This window comes from Rhizopus delemar, genomic scaffold (assembly GCF_000149305.1).
Source record: "Rhizopus delemar RA 99-880 supercont3.7 genomic scaffold, whole genome shotgun sequence".
In the NCBI taxonomy this organism is placed as follows: Eukaryota; Fungi; Mucoromycota; class Mucoromycetes; order Mucorales; family Rhizopodaceae; genus Rhizopus; species Rhizopus delemar.
The window spans coordinates 1387535-1401746 of record NW_027137833.1 but is presented as its reverse complement, the minus strand read 5'-3'; the positions used below and the strand labels follow the sequence as shown (position 1 = coordinate 1401746).

At 34.6% G+C, this 14212-nt stretch overlaps 5 protein-coding genes across 5 annotated transcripts; 1 reads left to right on the top strand and 4 right to left on the bottom strand.

Annotated features, from left to right (window-relative positions):
• Nucleotides 1-39: 39 nt before the first annotated feature.
• RO3G_09731 (histone H3) lies at nt 40-2202 on the bottom strand (the record flags this gene model as incomplete). The annotated part of the gene is made up of 6 exons (XM_067664316.1): nt 40-433; nt 484-788; nt 842-940; nt 995-1572; nt 1753-1830; nt 1884-2202. 6 exons carry the CDS (start codon nt 2200-2202, stop codon nt 40-42), a joined length of 1773 nt encoding a protein of 590 aa, XP_067520417.1.
• A 1381-nt stretch (nt 2203-3583) lies between these two features.
• RO3G_09730 (uncharacterized protein) lies at nt 3584-4254 on the bottom strand (the record flags this gene model as incomplete). Its single annotated transcript, XM_067664315.1, has 3 exons — nt 3584-3799; nt 3850-3988; nt 4046-4254. 3 exons carry the CDS (start codon nt 4252-4254, stop codon nt 3584-3586), a joined length of 564 nt encoding a protein of 187 aa, XP_067520416.1.
• A 1482-nt stretch (nt 4255-5736) lies between these two features.
• RO3G_09729 (uncharacterized protein) lies at nt 5737-6897 on the bottom strand (the record flags this gene model as incomplete). Its single annotated transcript, XM_067664314.1, has 5 exons — nt 5737-5797; nt 5847-5943; nt 6001-6148; nt 6201-6632; nt 6685-6897. 5 exons carry the CDS (start codon nt 6895-6897, stop codon nt 5737-5739), a joined length of 951 nt encoding a protein of 316 aa, XP_067520415.1.
• Nucleotides 6898-7671: 774 nt separating this feature from the next.
• RO3G_09728 (uncharacterized protein) lies at nt 7672-8618 on the bottom strand (the record flags this gene model as incomplete). Its single annotated transcript, XM_067664313.1, has 4 exons — nt 7672-7684; nt 7753-7859; nt 7907-8468; nt 8575-8618. The coding sequence occupies 4 exons, from the start codon at nt 8616-8618 to the stop codon at nt 7672-7674; spliced, it is 726 nt and encodes a 241-aa protein (XP_067520414.1).
• Nucleotides 8619-10671: 2053 nt separating this feature from the next.
• On the top strand, nt 10672-13523 carry RO3G_09727 (uncharacterized protein; the record flags this gene model as incomplete). The annotated part of the gene is made up of 9 exons (XM_067664312.1): nt 10672-10801; nt 10906-11240; nt 11299-11504; nt 11549-11639; nt 11773-12020; nt 12065-12307; nt 12362-12651; nt 12747-12935; nt 13033-13523. 9 exons carry the CDS (start codon nt 10672-10674, stop codon nt 13521-13523), a joined length of 2223 nt encoding a protein of 740 aa, XP_067520413.1.
• Between the last annotated feature and the right edge of the window lie 689 nt (nt 13524-14212).

The following is a 14212-nucleotide window of genomic DNA, read 5'->3' as shown; positions in this document are numbered from 1 at the left end:
AAAAAAAAAGAAAAAAAAAAGTTGATCTTTTTACTTTTTTTATTGCTTTTGCAGTTGAGTTTCATCCACTACTTCACCTTCAACATCCAAAAATCCATAATCGGAACATAGCTTGACTAATTCTTCTGCTTCAGGCACAGGCAATTTTTCCAATACTTTGTTTAATTCTTCCAATTTTCCAGTCTTCAAGGCCTCTTGGAAACTGGGATGCATGCCCTTAAATGCTGTATAGGCCTCTCCATCTTCAGGTTGAGGTACACGAATGGTGAGCTGTGAGCCATCACCCATCGGTTGAAGTTGAATTGTTTCTACTTGAGCTTGTTCTGACATTTGTTCTGCTGCCATTTCTGCACATCGTTTCTTGATACGACCATAAAGTGAATCCACATACTCAAAAAACATTTTACGAGCCATAGCATTTGGTGCATTAATCCTACGTAAATAGTTAGTTTCATTATATTGCTTTTTTATAATTATGATTACTTTGAAAAAAAGACATCAACACCATTTCTTCCCAATTGTCCACAGTGCTGAAGCACAACCGATTGAGTGACACAATTCCTGGCATATTCTTCTTGTCCCTTCAATTGTGCAGTAAATGCTTCACCAAGAATGGAATCAGAGGTTTTTTCATTGATAAGTTCTGAATGTTTTAACAGGTATTTATGACTTTCTTCAAAAGTTTTTAATTTTGAAAATGCAGCTGCTTCAGGAGTCATGTCACTATCTTCTTCGTCTCCTTCATCATCAGCATCATTATCATCCAATGGCTTCTTCTCATCCAATGACTAGAAAGTTGTATTTAATAAAAAAAAATATCACACTTTCATATAATATTTACCAAATCTTTCATAGCTGCATTAGGGTTCAATGTCTCAATCACTGTCTTCTTTTCACTGGTCTTTTTCTTGCTAGGTAATGGTGTTTGCTTATTAAGAATCTATATACAGGCAATTATTAGTTATAAGATCCAAATAAAAGTCATCTTATTTACCGTTTTAGATGATTTTTCAGAAGTAAACATGTTTTCACTCGTCAGCTTCTTGCGAGATTCTTTTTCGAGTTTTTCCAATTCTTCAGTCGCATTATCCACCGTCTTTTGAACTGTGCTTTGAGTCTGTGAAAACTTTTCCAATAGTGTCTTTTTCACTTCTTCAGGTGAAGTCTGCGCCATGCCCGTCGTAATTTGTGCTTTCATGGCCGCAAATATCTCCTTTACTGTAATCTCGCTGCCTTGAGCCTTGGGTAATCCACTTGCTTCTGACTGATAATGTTCGAGTGTTTCAAGTACCTTTTGAATACCATCTGGTTCTTGTGTAAGCTCCTGAAGGTCCTTGAGCTTTTTGAGAACGTTTTTTTGTTGAGGAATAAAGGTTTGCAGATAGTCAATTTTAGCTTTACGTTCAGCACGTTCCCGATGAATGGCTTCTCTCTTCCATTTGATCATAGAACGCTTATCAACATTTGGATGAACTTCGATATCCGAATCATCCGATATTTCAAGGTTATCCCATTTACTGTAGTCCAAAGGCATAGTGTAGAAAGTGAAAGAAAGTAATCGAATATTTCTTCCTCATGCAATAAATTTAAATAAAGTGACTGTCTCTCTTTATTTCCTTATTAATCACGTGTGTCTAACGGACAATAAAGCTACATTTCTTAAAAGTTTCATTTCTTTCAATCGTTAATCTGTAAAGAAGCAATTCTTTTACTTTATTTATTTCTACGTCACTTGTATTTAAGAGCGTTCACCACGAAGGCGACGAGCCAACTGGATATCCTTGGGTTGGATAGTGACACGCTTAGCATGAATAGCAGCTAAGTTGGTATCTATACAACAAAATTAGTTTCAAAAAAAGCATTTTTCCTCTTTAAAAACAAACCTTCAAAGAGAGAAACCAAGTAAGCTTCAGATGCTTCTTGAAGAGCACCAATAGCAGAAGATTGGAAACGCAAATCAGTCTTGAAATCTTGAGCAATCTCACGAACAAGACGTTGGAAAGGAAGCTTACGGATCAAGAGTTCAGTGGACTTTTGATAACGACGGATTTCACGAAGAGCGACGGTACCAGGTCTGTAACGATGAGGCTTCTTGACACCACCAGTTGATGGAGCAGATTTACGAGCGGCTTTAGTAGCCAATTGCTTACGAGGAGCTTTACCACCAGTAGACTTACGAGCTGTTTGTTTAGTACGAGCCATACTTTTATATAGAAAAGAAAAGAAAAAAAAAAGGAGGGGGAGTGGGAAAAGGAGGCAAGTGAAAAATTTAGAGACGTCAGCACACACCTTCATAATCAAGGGAAGTCTATAAGCAACTAGCCAATAAGAGTGGATTATGGGTTTGAATTAATCCATTATTCATTTATTATCCCTTTTTTTTAAAAAACCTTGATATGCTCCACTCTGTCTTTCACTTTCATAAAAACAATGGAAGTCTCATAACCAAATAACAAGCTTATTCATCATTAATAGATACTTGAACAAAGTAAACACGCTCTTACAATTCATTTTCGTCGTAATAATTTTGTTCAGAAATATGTAGGATAAATAAACAACTCTAAGTTGATAGCAATCAGAAAGTCCATAAGTTCTGATTTGTCAATAAATTTATGCGAGCACTTTGTTTGTAACTCTCTTTAACATGCAACTTCAAGCTCATTCAATCCTAGTGGTTACATGTTGAAGTCAGCATCAGGATGTTTTTAAATGCTTCTTTTATTATTATTTCTCTCTTACCTCCATAAGTTATGCTAATCAATAAACGACCTTACAAGTTTACATTTTTGTATTTAAAAAACAGTGTTCTTGTAGTATAATAAAACATTTATTATATATAAAAAATGGAGAAGAAATTGATGTGCGCGTATTGTTGTACTTTTCAATAGTCTTACCGTACATTTTGCTTGTTTAGCTGATATTTATTTCACACTCGATTTGGCTGACAACCCCTCCATCAATCTACATGTCACATCTTCTAGGTATGCGGGGCTTTCTCTTTTGGTCACTTTACTATTGGACAAATAATTTGATCCATTTGTTTTAATAGCCACGAATCATTGTATTTTTATGCCCTGTTCATCTATAGAATTGATAGTCGTAATAAATCATTATTACTTCTTACCTTGGTAATGCAAAAAAGAAAAATCCTGAAAGCGCTCGCTGCTACTGTCATCTTCTCTCAAATCTCGATGATCTATTCCACTTAATGGTTGCTTTTCATCAAGGTTCATGTTTACAACGAAGTTTATGGTTGAGCGTACTTTCAGAACCCCAGGATTAAAATCCCAAGATGCTTTGGCCTAGATCTCTGTCGCTGTTCGTGAACAAATTAAAAATCACCGTAGTTTAATATGAGCACAAAGTTTAATATTCGATAATTCAAATCAACTGATTATTTAGCACCAAACTTCACCCTAGTTAGTTTTTTTTTTTTGTTAAGACAACCAAAATCATTTTGAAGAGTTATTATATTGCAACAGAATTTGGCTTTTATATATCTTTTGTAAAGTATACATGAAAGATCAACAGAAAAAAGAAGAATTTTATTTATGCATATTTAAATGATGATTTACGCTTTTTTTTATAAGATTTCCGTGGTCGAGCTGTGTTCTTCATCTTCTATTAATTTATTTATTTCTTCTGGTATAGGAGGATAGGCTTTTTTCATATGATCTTCCATAGCTGCTTCATTGTATCTTTCTTGATAAAGTCGAACTTGGGATACAGGTGGAAAGCCATTGACTCTACTTAATACTAATCTTTGTTTTTGATGATGCAAGTAACCACGAATATATCCCTTTTACAAAATTAATATATGTTATATATTGTTTATAGCATTAAAATTACCTGGCTGACAAGCGAAACAAGTATACATTCAATTTCATCCATTGTATATTCACATTCTGGATCACATAATCTAAATGCCTTCAAACAATCTTTAAATAATACAATCGAATGTGTTTCACTCTTTTTTGTTAAAAGGTATCTAAGTAACCAATATATTAAATCAATTTAAAGATCCACAAAGAGGATAGTAACTTACACTTTCTTTACTAGACATCGCCATGCTAATACAATGCCTCTGTCTTTTAAAAGAGAGTAGGTATGATTGCTGTAAAAATAATCAAAATGTATCTCCAAATGCGTTGAATATCCAGCAAGATCTCCAGCCTTCAATGCTTGTAGTAAATTCCAATACTGATCCACTAATTTGTATTTCTCTAATAACTCTATCTTTGGGAAATAGCCCATGATGATGTATGTAGGTATCAGATGGTGAAGTATCAATCTCTTGTTGTGCCACTGTTCTGCATGGCATCTTTTAAAAGCGAACATTAAATGATCTTGTGCCTTTTAAACAGTCAGCTCTTTTATTCTTCCTTTTCAAAACATACTTAATACCTGATGGAGTTTAACATGATACAGTGCATATCTGCCTAGATAATATCTATAGGTAACCTGCTCTGAAATTGGATATTGCTTCAAATCGACACCTCCAGTTTTGATGTTGTTCATAAATGTTTGACACATTCGAGTAGTATTTAACTTAAAATACACTTTAAATGCTAAATTAGTCACGTGAAATATGCCTAATCTTTTGGATGTTTCCATAGGTGATCTAACATCTCTACTTTGTCAGCCACTCTCCTTTTCTGTTGTTCCTTTTGTATTTTGTTTTACCTGTCAGCCAACATAATATTAAACATTTTCGATAATAGCCGAGCGGCTGAATTTGCTTTACGCGCTTTTCCTTTTAAACCATATGAATCGGCCTGTGGTAAGTTAGATAATAAGAATGGTAGACTTTGTTTTTTCGTTTACTTCAAAAGCAAGCTGTACTAAATAGCTTGATAACGTGTTAATCAGTGGTACCATATAAAAAGTGTCTTGTCCATTAAATACAGGTATTGTAGAACTATACTGTAGAATTAGACTTTTATGTCCTATAGTGTGTGCTCTTAATAACAAACCTATAGAAATTGGCAAAAATATCAAAAAAAGTTTGTACGTCGGAATTCTGAAAATGCACTACTGCTTCCATATAGCTATTGACACATTCAACAAGTGCATTGGAAGTATCTTCTAATATTGACTCTACTGTATTTTTAATTTGGTTTAAATCTGTCTTTTCAGCACGTTGATTAGTCTCTTGTTTTCGCAAAAAGATCCTTTATATTTCGTTTTACTTTGTCAAGTTCTTCTCGTAACTGCATCGTGATTGGATTAGAAGGATCTATAGAAAAAAGGTGATAAAACGCTTCGGCATCTTGATTGGTATAACCTTCTATGATTTGTCTGCAAAATTCTAGTATTAATGACATTTTTTTTTTGAAAGGGAAAAAGAGAGAGAAAAAGAGAGGAGAGTCAAAAAAAAGAGCGGAGAAAGACAGACAGACAGAAAGTGAGTGAGTGAAAGAGAAAGAGCTTTTGCTTAGGAGTTTTGATTTCTTTATAGCTTCGTTATTTTTTATACATACTGTTTACTATTACTAATGTTCATGATAAAGTATTATCTAGGATTTTGATGGAAGAAAGATGTTTTTTAGTATTATGATACCCTTTAAAGTCTCTTTCTTGTCCTCTATAAAAAAAAAAGTGATAACCATTTCAGTTAAATATGAAAATATAACTTTATTAGCAACATTTCTTATGCTCAAAAATAATTTTTTTGATTTTATAACTGGTGATGGTAGTAACCCAGTAATAAAAAAGAAGTAAAGATTTGGAAATTTATTAACGACGGATAACACCATATCTGGACACTATTTGATCTGAATACATTTTACCAGAGGATCTACAAAAGAGACTTAATAAGAATGATTATTCTTTAAGATTTTTCTTACGAAGAAGATGCTGATGATAAAATCGAACCAAGTTGACTGGCAGCGTAGTTACGCACTGAAGGTTTATTCTCTCTCAGAACAACACGCAAATATTGTCCTTTTTTAATTTGTTATTACACGCATTTATTTTCTTCTTTTCAGTCAATCAACTTACCATCTGCTTTTATATTATCAAGTTTTGCTACGCAATTTAATGCAGCACTTTTAGTACTGAATTCCACTTCTGCTTCTCCAAATGATTCACCCATGCGATTTCTTAACACTTCGCATCGCAACACATTGCCAAAGTCTTCGCATACAATCTGTAAGGAGATCATCAGTTGAAAGCTCTTTATCTCTTCTGGACTAACTTACCCTGACATCTTCTGAGTTTGTTCCACGATCCAATCCACTTATCAAAACTGTCGTTGGTCCAGATTCACCTTTGATAGAAAAACCAATAGAGGAGGAAGCTGTGTTGGATCGTCCACGGATAGAGATACTTGAGCGTTCTTCTATAGCTGGCCTCTCATAGACAGGATCTGCTATAATCCTTTGTGTTGGCGCCAATTGCTGTAGTTGCTGTGAGCCCAGTCGACTGCTTACTATACTTGTTCCTTTCACAGCCCTAATGTTGCCCATGTTCTTTGATACTGGTTTATCCTTTACTCTGTTTTTGATAGGTTGAGTGGATATAGCTTTTGTGATGATGATTTGAGAAGGGTCTGCTTTTAGAGTAGGTGTAGGACCAGGAGTGCTGCTTTTGGTATTTTGAGACGTGAAAGAATTAGATTTCGGTGTTATCGACTAAAGAAAATGAGTTTTTAAAGAATACTTTTTTTTTTAAATAAAATAATACCAATCGAGAAATTATGTTGCTCTTGCCACTTTTAGGGCCAATTGGTTTTTTAATTTTCGCCCTTGTTTGCAAGTTTAAATTGGCTTTGTTATCTTTTTTTTGCTGCTTCTTGACAGCTTGGTTTTTTTGTTGCTCTTGGTATTTTTTCTTTATTTTATTCTTCTTTTGTTTTATAAGGTCATCAAGCGGGCGGTCAAGATCCATTGAACTCATTTTTCACTTTTAATTTTTCCACGAATTAAAAAAAAAAAAAAAAGAGACAATTTTTTGAAGCTTTTTCATGGAAATTTGTAGCCAATCAAAATCAAGCAGACCAATACTCGAATGCAGGCCTTGCTTTTGACTATTAACCAAATGATTATGGATAAAAGAAGAAAGGATCTCTGATAGCTTTCTATCACTCTTTCTTTACTTCCTGTAAGAATAATTGTAAATGTGGAGCAAAAGATGTAATGTCATGAAAATCAAAGGGTGAGAGAGAGTCCAACAAATATACTCTTATTTGCCCCTCATATAAGAGAACAAAGTTTACACATTTCAAACAGAATAAAATCTAATTGGGTACATGATCCTCAATCATATATTCCAAGAGTTTTTGTTATTATTATTCGTTATCGAAATTAGCTTTAGTAGCACGATACATACGGCATACTGTCTTGCAAAATCTCAGGTTTATGACTGTATACTCCCAAAGTGTATCTATTTTTTTTAAAAAAAAAAACATGAAACCCGAAAACGAGAGAATAGGTCAATGGGATATTTCTTATTTTTATTGAAGCTCATTTAGAAATAATGTATAGTACTTTTTTTAAAAAAAAAGTCTTTTTTTTTTAAAGAAAGGATTGCTGTGGAGATGAAATAGAAGATTGTTTATAAGAGTCACTGGTAAAACTTTCATTAAAACAATCCATGTTTGATTCTTTGCTGTTGTTATTATAGCTAAGACTACTTCCGCTACTGTTACCATTGGAACTGCAATCCGCCGTATTACCGCTTTACACTATTGTGTCAAATATTTCAAAATATAAAAAAAAAAAAGATTTTTAGTTTAGTTTACTTTTAGCTTACCTGCTACTTGTAAGTGAATCTCTTTTAAGTCTCTTGCGTTGTCTCGTGATTCTTTTATTTTCTTCATGTTGTTTACTTTTAAATTCTGTTAAATAAGCTTGGTAATCCTATAATGATAGTAAGTATACAACTGTATTTTATAACAGTGGTTTACTCTATATTTTTTAGTTTGTTTATATTTTTCAAGTGCATCCAAATATTCATCTTTTGCTCTCATCGCATTACGTTCATAAATTTTCTTTTCTCGACTGCCTAGATTTTTCCACTGATCGCCTACTATTTTAGCAATATCTGAAAAGGATAAGGATTGATCCTTTAATCGAGACCTTGCTTCATTAGAAAACATGACATAAGCAGAAGGAGGTTTTATGGGAGCATTGATGTCTGGTTTAGGATGTCTTTTATATTTTCTTGTGTATTTATTCTTCATTGATTGATCACTGTTTTCTTCATCTTCTTCATCAAACGATGTCTTGCCACTGTTTGCTGTATCTTTTGTTGTATTTGAATCAGTTGTAATGAATGAGAATGGGGAAGAAGATTGAACAGATCCATAACCACTTGAATTTTCTTCTCCTGTGTCCTTTTTATGTATATGTTTGTAATAAAATGGTTTTATAGGTGGAAGATGGGGAATAGGATCAACCAACAAAGGTCGATGAATAGGTATTCCATTTAATAAGGCAATTTCTCTTTGAATCAACCTTCGATGGCCTCTTTTTACATTTAATGCTATAAAGTCTTCTTCTCTTATTTCATTTACCTTTTTTATTATCATTCGTCAGATAAATAAATCTGTACGTAAAATATACAATCACTTACCGCTTCCATTGTATCAAAACCTTCTTCAATAAACACATTTGCATATTGTTCAAGCTGACACCTTTTTAGGAACTCAATCACTTCATTTTCTTTAGATTGGACATTATTATCATTAAAGGCGTTTGTATATGACATTCTTTCATAATCAAGCAGTCTTATAGCAAATAAGCTTCTGTTTTTTTCTTTTTTGATTCTATAAAATATTTGTACCCTCCTTATTGAAAACTAATATCAAAATTGATCACTTTTCTCCCTTTTTTTTAAATTTATAGCAAAAGAAATAGAAATAAAATAAAATAAATATAAGTAAGAGAAGCGTACTAACCAAAGATAGAAAATAAATAGACCGCTGCCCACATAAAAATTATTTGGATTTAACGACTCTATAAAATTTTTTTTTCCATCAAGGAACAGAATACTTCCAGATTAAGAAATAGAACAATCATTTAAATTCCAGAAGTTTCTTTTTTTGTTCATTCACTATTACTCGGCTAATATGGCAACTTGCTTCATTCCCTTTATTGTTATACGCATTAATTCGTCATGATAATATTTTTAATGTAATAAACTTATTCTTTATGAATTTTATTACTATTAATGGACTGTGATTAACAAAAAGGAATACTCGTTTCATATTATAATAGACTATCCACTCAAGAATAATAAACATAGAGTATTCAACTAATACATGACATGATCTTTCTTGGGTTTCATTAAAAAAAAAAGCCTATTTCTTAAAAATGGGTTTCCATGCCATTGTACAAGTATTCAGGGGTACATGTAAAACTCCGATATATATTTTGTAAGTTTGGTTTACGAACAGTATCCGATCCATACGATGATTGTTTCAAGCTTCAGTCTTACGGACTATATTTAATCAAGAGTAAATAGAGATAGAAAAGTGGTTAGATTCATTTTGCTTTAATATGTCGTACAATGCTGTTTATTGTACGAATAAAAGAGGCTTCAATTCCATGTTATCAAAAGGTGAAATCAATAGTTTCACTCTAATCCTGATCGTCTCTTACTCTCTCTTTCTCTCATATTGTCTGTCTCTAAATAATGTTGACGCAATCAACATTTAATCCATTCTGACTTTTTTATAATTAATCATCCCAGAATTTAATTAATGATCCTATCCCATTAAGATATCTACAAAAACAAAAGCAGCTTGTTACTCTCACAATCTTTACTTACAGATTCGAATCCTTTTCCCACCTGTTCACTTCATTCCCAAAATAGGTTTCCTATTTTTGTATTTTTTTTCTTGTGGGTCATTGTTGTGGTGAGCTTCTCATCAACCTTGATGAAATCTCTATTGGATCTCTTATTAAAGTATCATGTTACAAACAGAGAATGATCTTTTCTGACATTGGACTTGAGAAGCTTATATGATTGATATAGACATTAGGGGTAAATTAAACATTTTTTGTTTTATTTCGTATCAAACCAAAAGAATTGGAGAGCAAATAGAGTCCTATGTGTCTGTCAGTGTGATATCAATCAGTACCATTACATACACCGACTCGTAGGTTAGCTATAAATAAGAAAGGGATTAATTAATTTGAGTGAATCCACTTGGCCACTGGTTGAATTGTTTAGTCCTTTTTTTTTTCTTGAATGAATCATTCAATACTTTTATGATTTTCTTAATAACAATCAATAATCCAAAGTGATCAAACAGTATCCATCAACCAGTTTCTTTTTCATAGATTGTCGTCAATCCTGGCTTGTGGTGGAAAGGATACCAAACCAACTTATTTTTTTTTTTGCTTTCATAGAATATCTGAGATTTAATTTGTTTGCGTCCAAAGTTGAATTTAATCACAAGAACATTGGGTTATGAAGGATAAAAGTAATTTGAAAAGGATAAGTCATCAAGTCAATTCATAGAGACAACCCATTGAATATAGAAAACCAAATCCTCAAAAGAAAAAAGAGAGTTTTCAAAGTCCATGACAGGTTTACAAAAGAATCTGAAAAAGGAAAGCAATAATAAAAACAAACCAAAAAAAAAAAAAATGATTGTTTCCATCTCGGGGCTATTGCACCTTCTCTTTTGTTTTTCTTTTACTTTTTTCTTAAAAAAAAAAGAAAATGAATAATCGAAACTTGTATAAAGCAAACCTAGTTTATGAAAATTCAAATTACCACAGTCATGCGTCCAAACCGCGAGACTCTCAATTTACCTTTCCCGAAAATAACAGCGCTTCTACTGGTTTTCAAGGTAAGATAGCCATTTGATTTAAAGCTCGAGTCGGATTTATTTATGTTTAAGAAAAGGGTCCAAGGGGCACTTTCAAGCTTTGAAAAATATATTTCAACATAAAGAGGATGAGGATGACAGTAGCGAGTGGGACTCTGATGATGAGTTAAAAGTAGCCAAAGTCAAGGAAGCGACAAGGATACAAAGGAAGATACCTTCTATACAAAGAAATATGAGTCAAGCAAGTCGTAAAAGTAGTACTTTTGTCAGACCAGCGAGTACCACCAGAACTGGTCCCCTTTATTATTGTCAAGAAATCGGTCCTCAACTCGATCTAGGTTATCAGTGGCCTCAGCAACAACCCATGAAAGCAGTCCAGGGATTTGTGAAGGTGTCTGCCGCAAATACACACACAAGACAAAAGCAAATCGAACGGAAAATGTTGGCAAAGAGGCAAAAGGTAAGAAGGAGTGTATGAAGGAGTGTACAGGATGAGAAAGATCAACATGGGTCTATAGAACACGAGTTTGCTTCAATCATTCACAGTTTACGTTAAAGAAACATACAATAATCTTAATCCTAAATTTACGTTTGATCAAGACAAGGCACCAAAGAGAATATTGACAAGGCCAAGTTTGCCCTATAGAAATGAAGGAAATGACAATGAGAACTTTGACTATATTCTTAAAGTAAACGAGATCCTTGGCCATGATCCAAATTATCAGTAAGGCTGTGGACTGCTGAAAGCATTTTCTGATGGTTGAATAGATATAGAGTGATCGATCTGTTGGGCCAAGGCACCTTTGGACAGGTAGTGAAATGTGAACGCATCTCGACAGGAGAATTATTCTCGGTGAAGGTGATAAAGAACAAGAGTGCATATAAAACGCAGAGTTGTATGGAGATTGAGATATTGAAAAAGGTAAACGGCAAAAATAGACACCCCATCGGATCGAATGACTGACGCTTTTCAAAACAAGCTAAACAAGCAGTGGGATCCTGAAGACAAACATCATATATTACGACTTCATCACATATTTTCTCATAAACAACATCTCTGTCTCGTGTTTGAATTACTTTCTTACAATCTCTATGACTTGATAGGTCATAATAGATACAGAGGTTTCCCTGCTGACAAAGTGCGTGCGTTCGCAGTACAGATATTGGACACACTTGCGCTGCTAAAAGAGGCCAAGATCATTCACTGTGATCTCAAACCAGAGAATATTTTGCTGACAAGGTAAACAGAGCACTGGCCTGCAGATGAACTGATTTTATTCCTAGTGAAAAGTCACTAACGATCAAAGTGATCGATTTTGGTTCTTCTTGTCATGAAGCCAACAGAATTTACACTTATATTCAATCGAGATTTTACAGATCACCCGAAGTTTTATTGGGTCTGAGATACACAGCTTCGATCGACATGTGGTCCTTTGGTTGTATTGTAGCTGAATTATTCTTGGGATTACCCTTGTTTCCTGGAAGTTCTGAATACAACCAGCTGTTCAGAATAGTTGAGATGTTGGGGTAAGTGGTGCTTGTAACTTGTACGTCTGTCGTCAAACACTCTTTTTTTTTTAGTGTCCCACCTAAAGATATGCTGAGTAAAGGTAGAAATACGCATGTGTTCTTTAACAAGAAGATGACAGGACAAGACACGTTTGAATATGAGTTAAAGAGCCGAGAACAATACAGCCAAGAGAAGAACAAGAATGAGTTGCCTAGAAAAAAGTACTTTCCTCAAACCGTCCTAAAGGATATCATTTTGGAGTTTAATAGCGGAAAGCCTATTTTAACAAAAGAAGAGCAAGAAAGAAGGAAGGCATACGGTTCTTCTTTTTATTCCAGAGAAGAAGAAGAGCAAAAGAAGGGTAAGAAGAGTTCAATTGTTTTTTTTTTTTTTTAAAAAAAAAAAGGAGGAGGGAGGGACATATCTTTTCCTGTTTGCTGATGTTTGGTCTATTAGAATACGAAACTAGGTTATGTCTATTGGACTTTTTATATGGTGTCTTGGAACTCAATCCGCTGAAACGCTGGACACCTCAGCAAGCTCTTCAACATCCTTTTATCACACAAAAGCCCTTTACTGGACCATTTCAACCTGATGCCCAGCTACCTATTCCCTCCAAGGAGGTGAATGTGACCAAGAAAGCAGGTAAATTGAAATCTTTAACGGTCGATGTAACTCAACTTTGGCGATAAACCAGTGAACAGTACACGAAAGAGGTCAGAATCGATGAATAAACCAACAGCGCCTGAACAGATCAAGGTGATCGCTCAAGAGATCCAAGAGCCCATCTCGAAATACCGCAAAGAAAACGCACCACGACTGGAGGAAGCAGGAGGTCCTTTGGGAAGTTATCGACAACGTCATACTCGATCTCAGGGCGACTATATCGGTCTGATGCCTCCAGACATGCCCAAGAAAAGCAGACTTCAAAAGCAAGCACAGGACAGCTCAGAGGTGCGTAAAGTAAAGATATCATCCCAAGTCAAGGTCAGGACGGGTTCTCATGATTCCCTCAAGATGCCTCCTAGCAACGGACAAACCGTGCGGGGTACGATGGATGGCGGGAAATCAAAACGGGTGAACGTGCGGAATGCGCATGCTGGAGAAGCAGCAGGGGGTCTGCTGATGATGCGTCAAGTGGAAGGAGATTCGTTTGTACAGAAAAAGGAAGTTTTAAAGACATCAAGCAGTAGTAGTAAATTAGCAGATGCTTTCAAACGTCGCATGTTTTAATAAAAAAATCCTTGTATGAAATTGATTTCTAAGCAACAGGTTGAATGTGTAAAAGCTCAAAGGATAAACATCACTCAAAATTGATAAAAGCAATTCCCCAAAAGGACGTCACTTTTAGAATCCACTGTCTTCTCTTTGAAATTCAAACAATAGACATGATTTTAGGTGAGAAAAACAAGGGTATGTTTCACTTGATGCGTACCAGTGGATACTCTCCTTATCTAAATCTTTCCCCCAATTCTCTGCACAGACCTCATCCGATTGATTGAACAATCGATGGAATCCGTACGTGTTCGGAAGATGGCCTGCTGCTCATCTTTCAAGGCCTTACAGCCTTTGGAACAAAAGATTTGGTGTCCTATCCAAACCACTAGAGACTCTGATAGAACATTGGCATTCTTCCGTCGCATGTTCATTCATCCTGTCAGGACCAAACAAAGCATGAATGAACCTGGTTTCATGCTGTATTCATCATCTTGTCCGCAGCGCCCTTGGGACGGAGTCACCAAACAATGTTGATGCTAAATACGAATCACCGGATTTCTTTCTATCCAACAGTACGTTTTGATCAACAGGGAATTTAGGTGATATCCTATTGCGTATGCCAAGCTCGTATTACAAATAAAGGGCACATGTACCATTTGGACATGTAAATTGCTTACAACTTATGACAGCAGTAGTAAAGCATG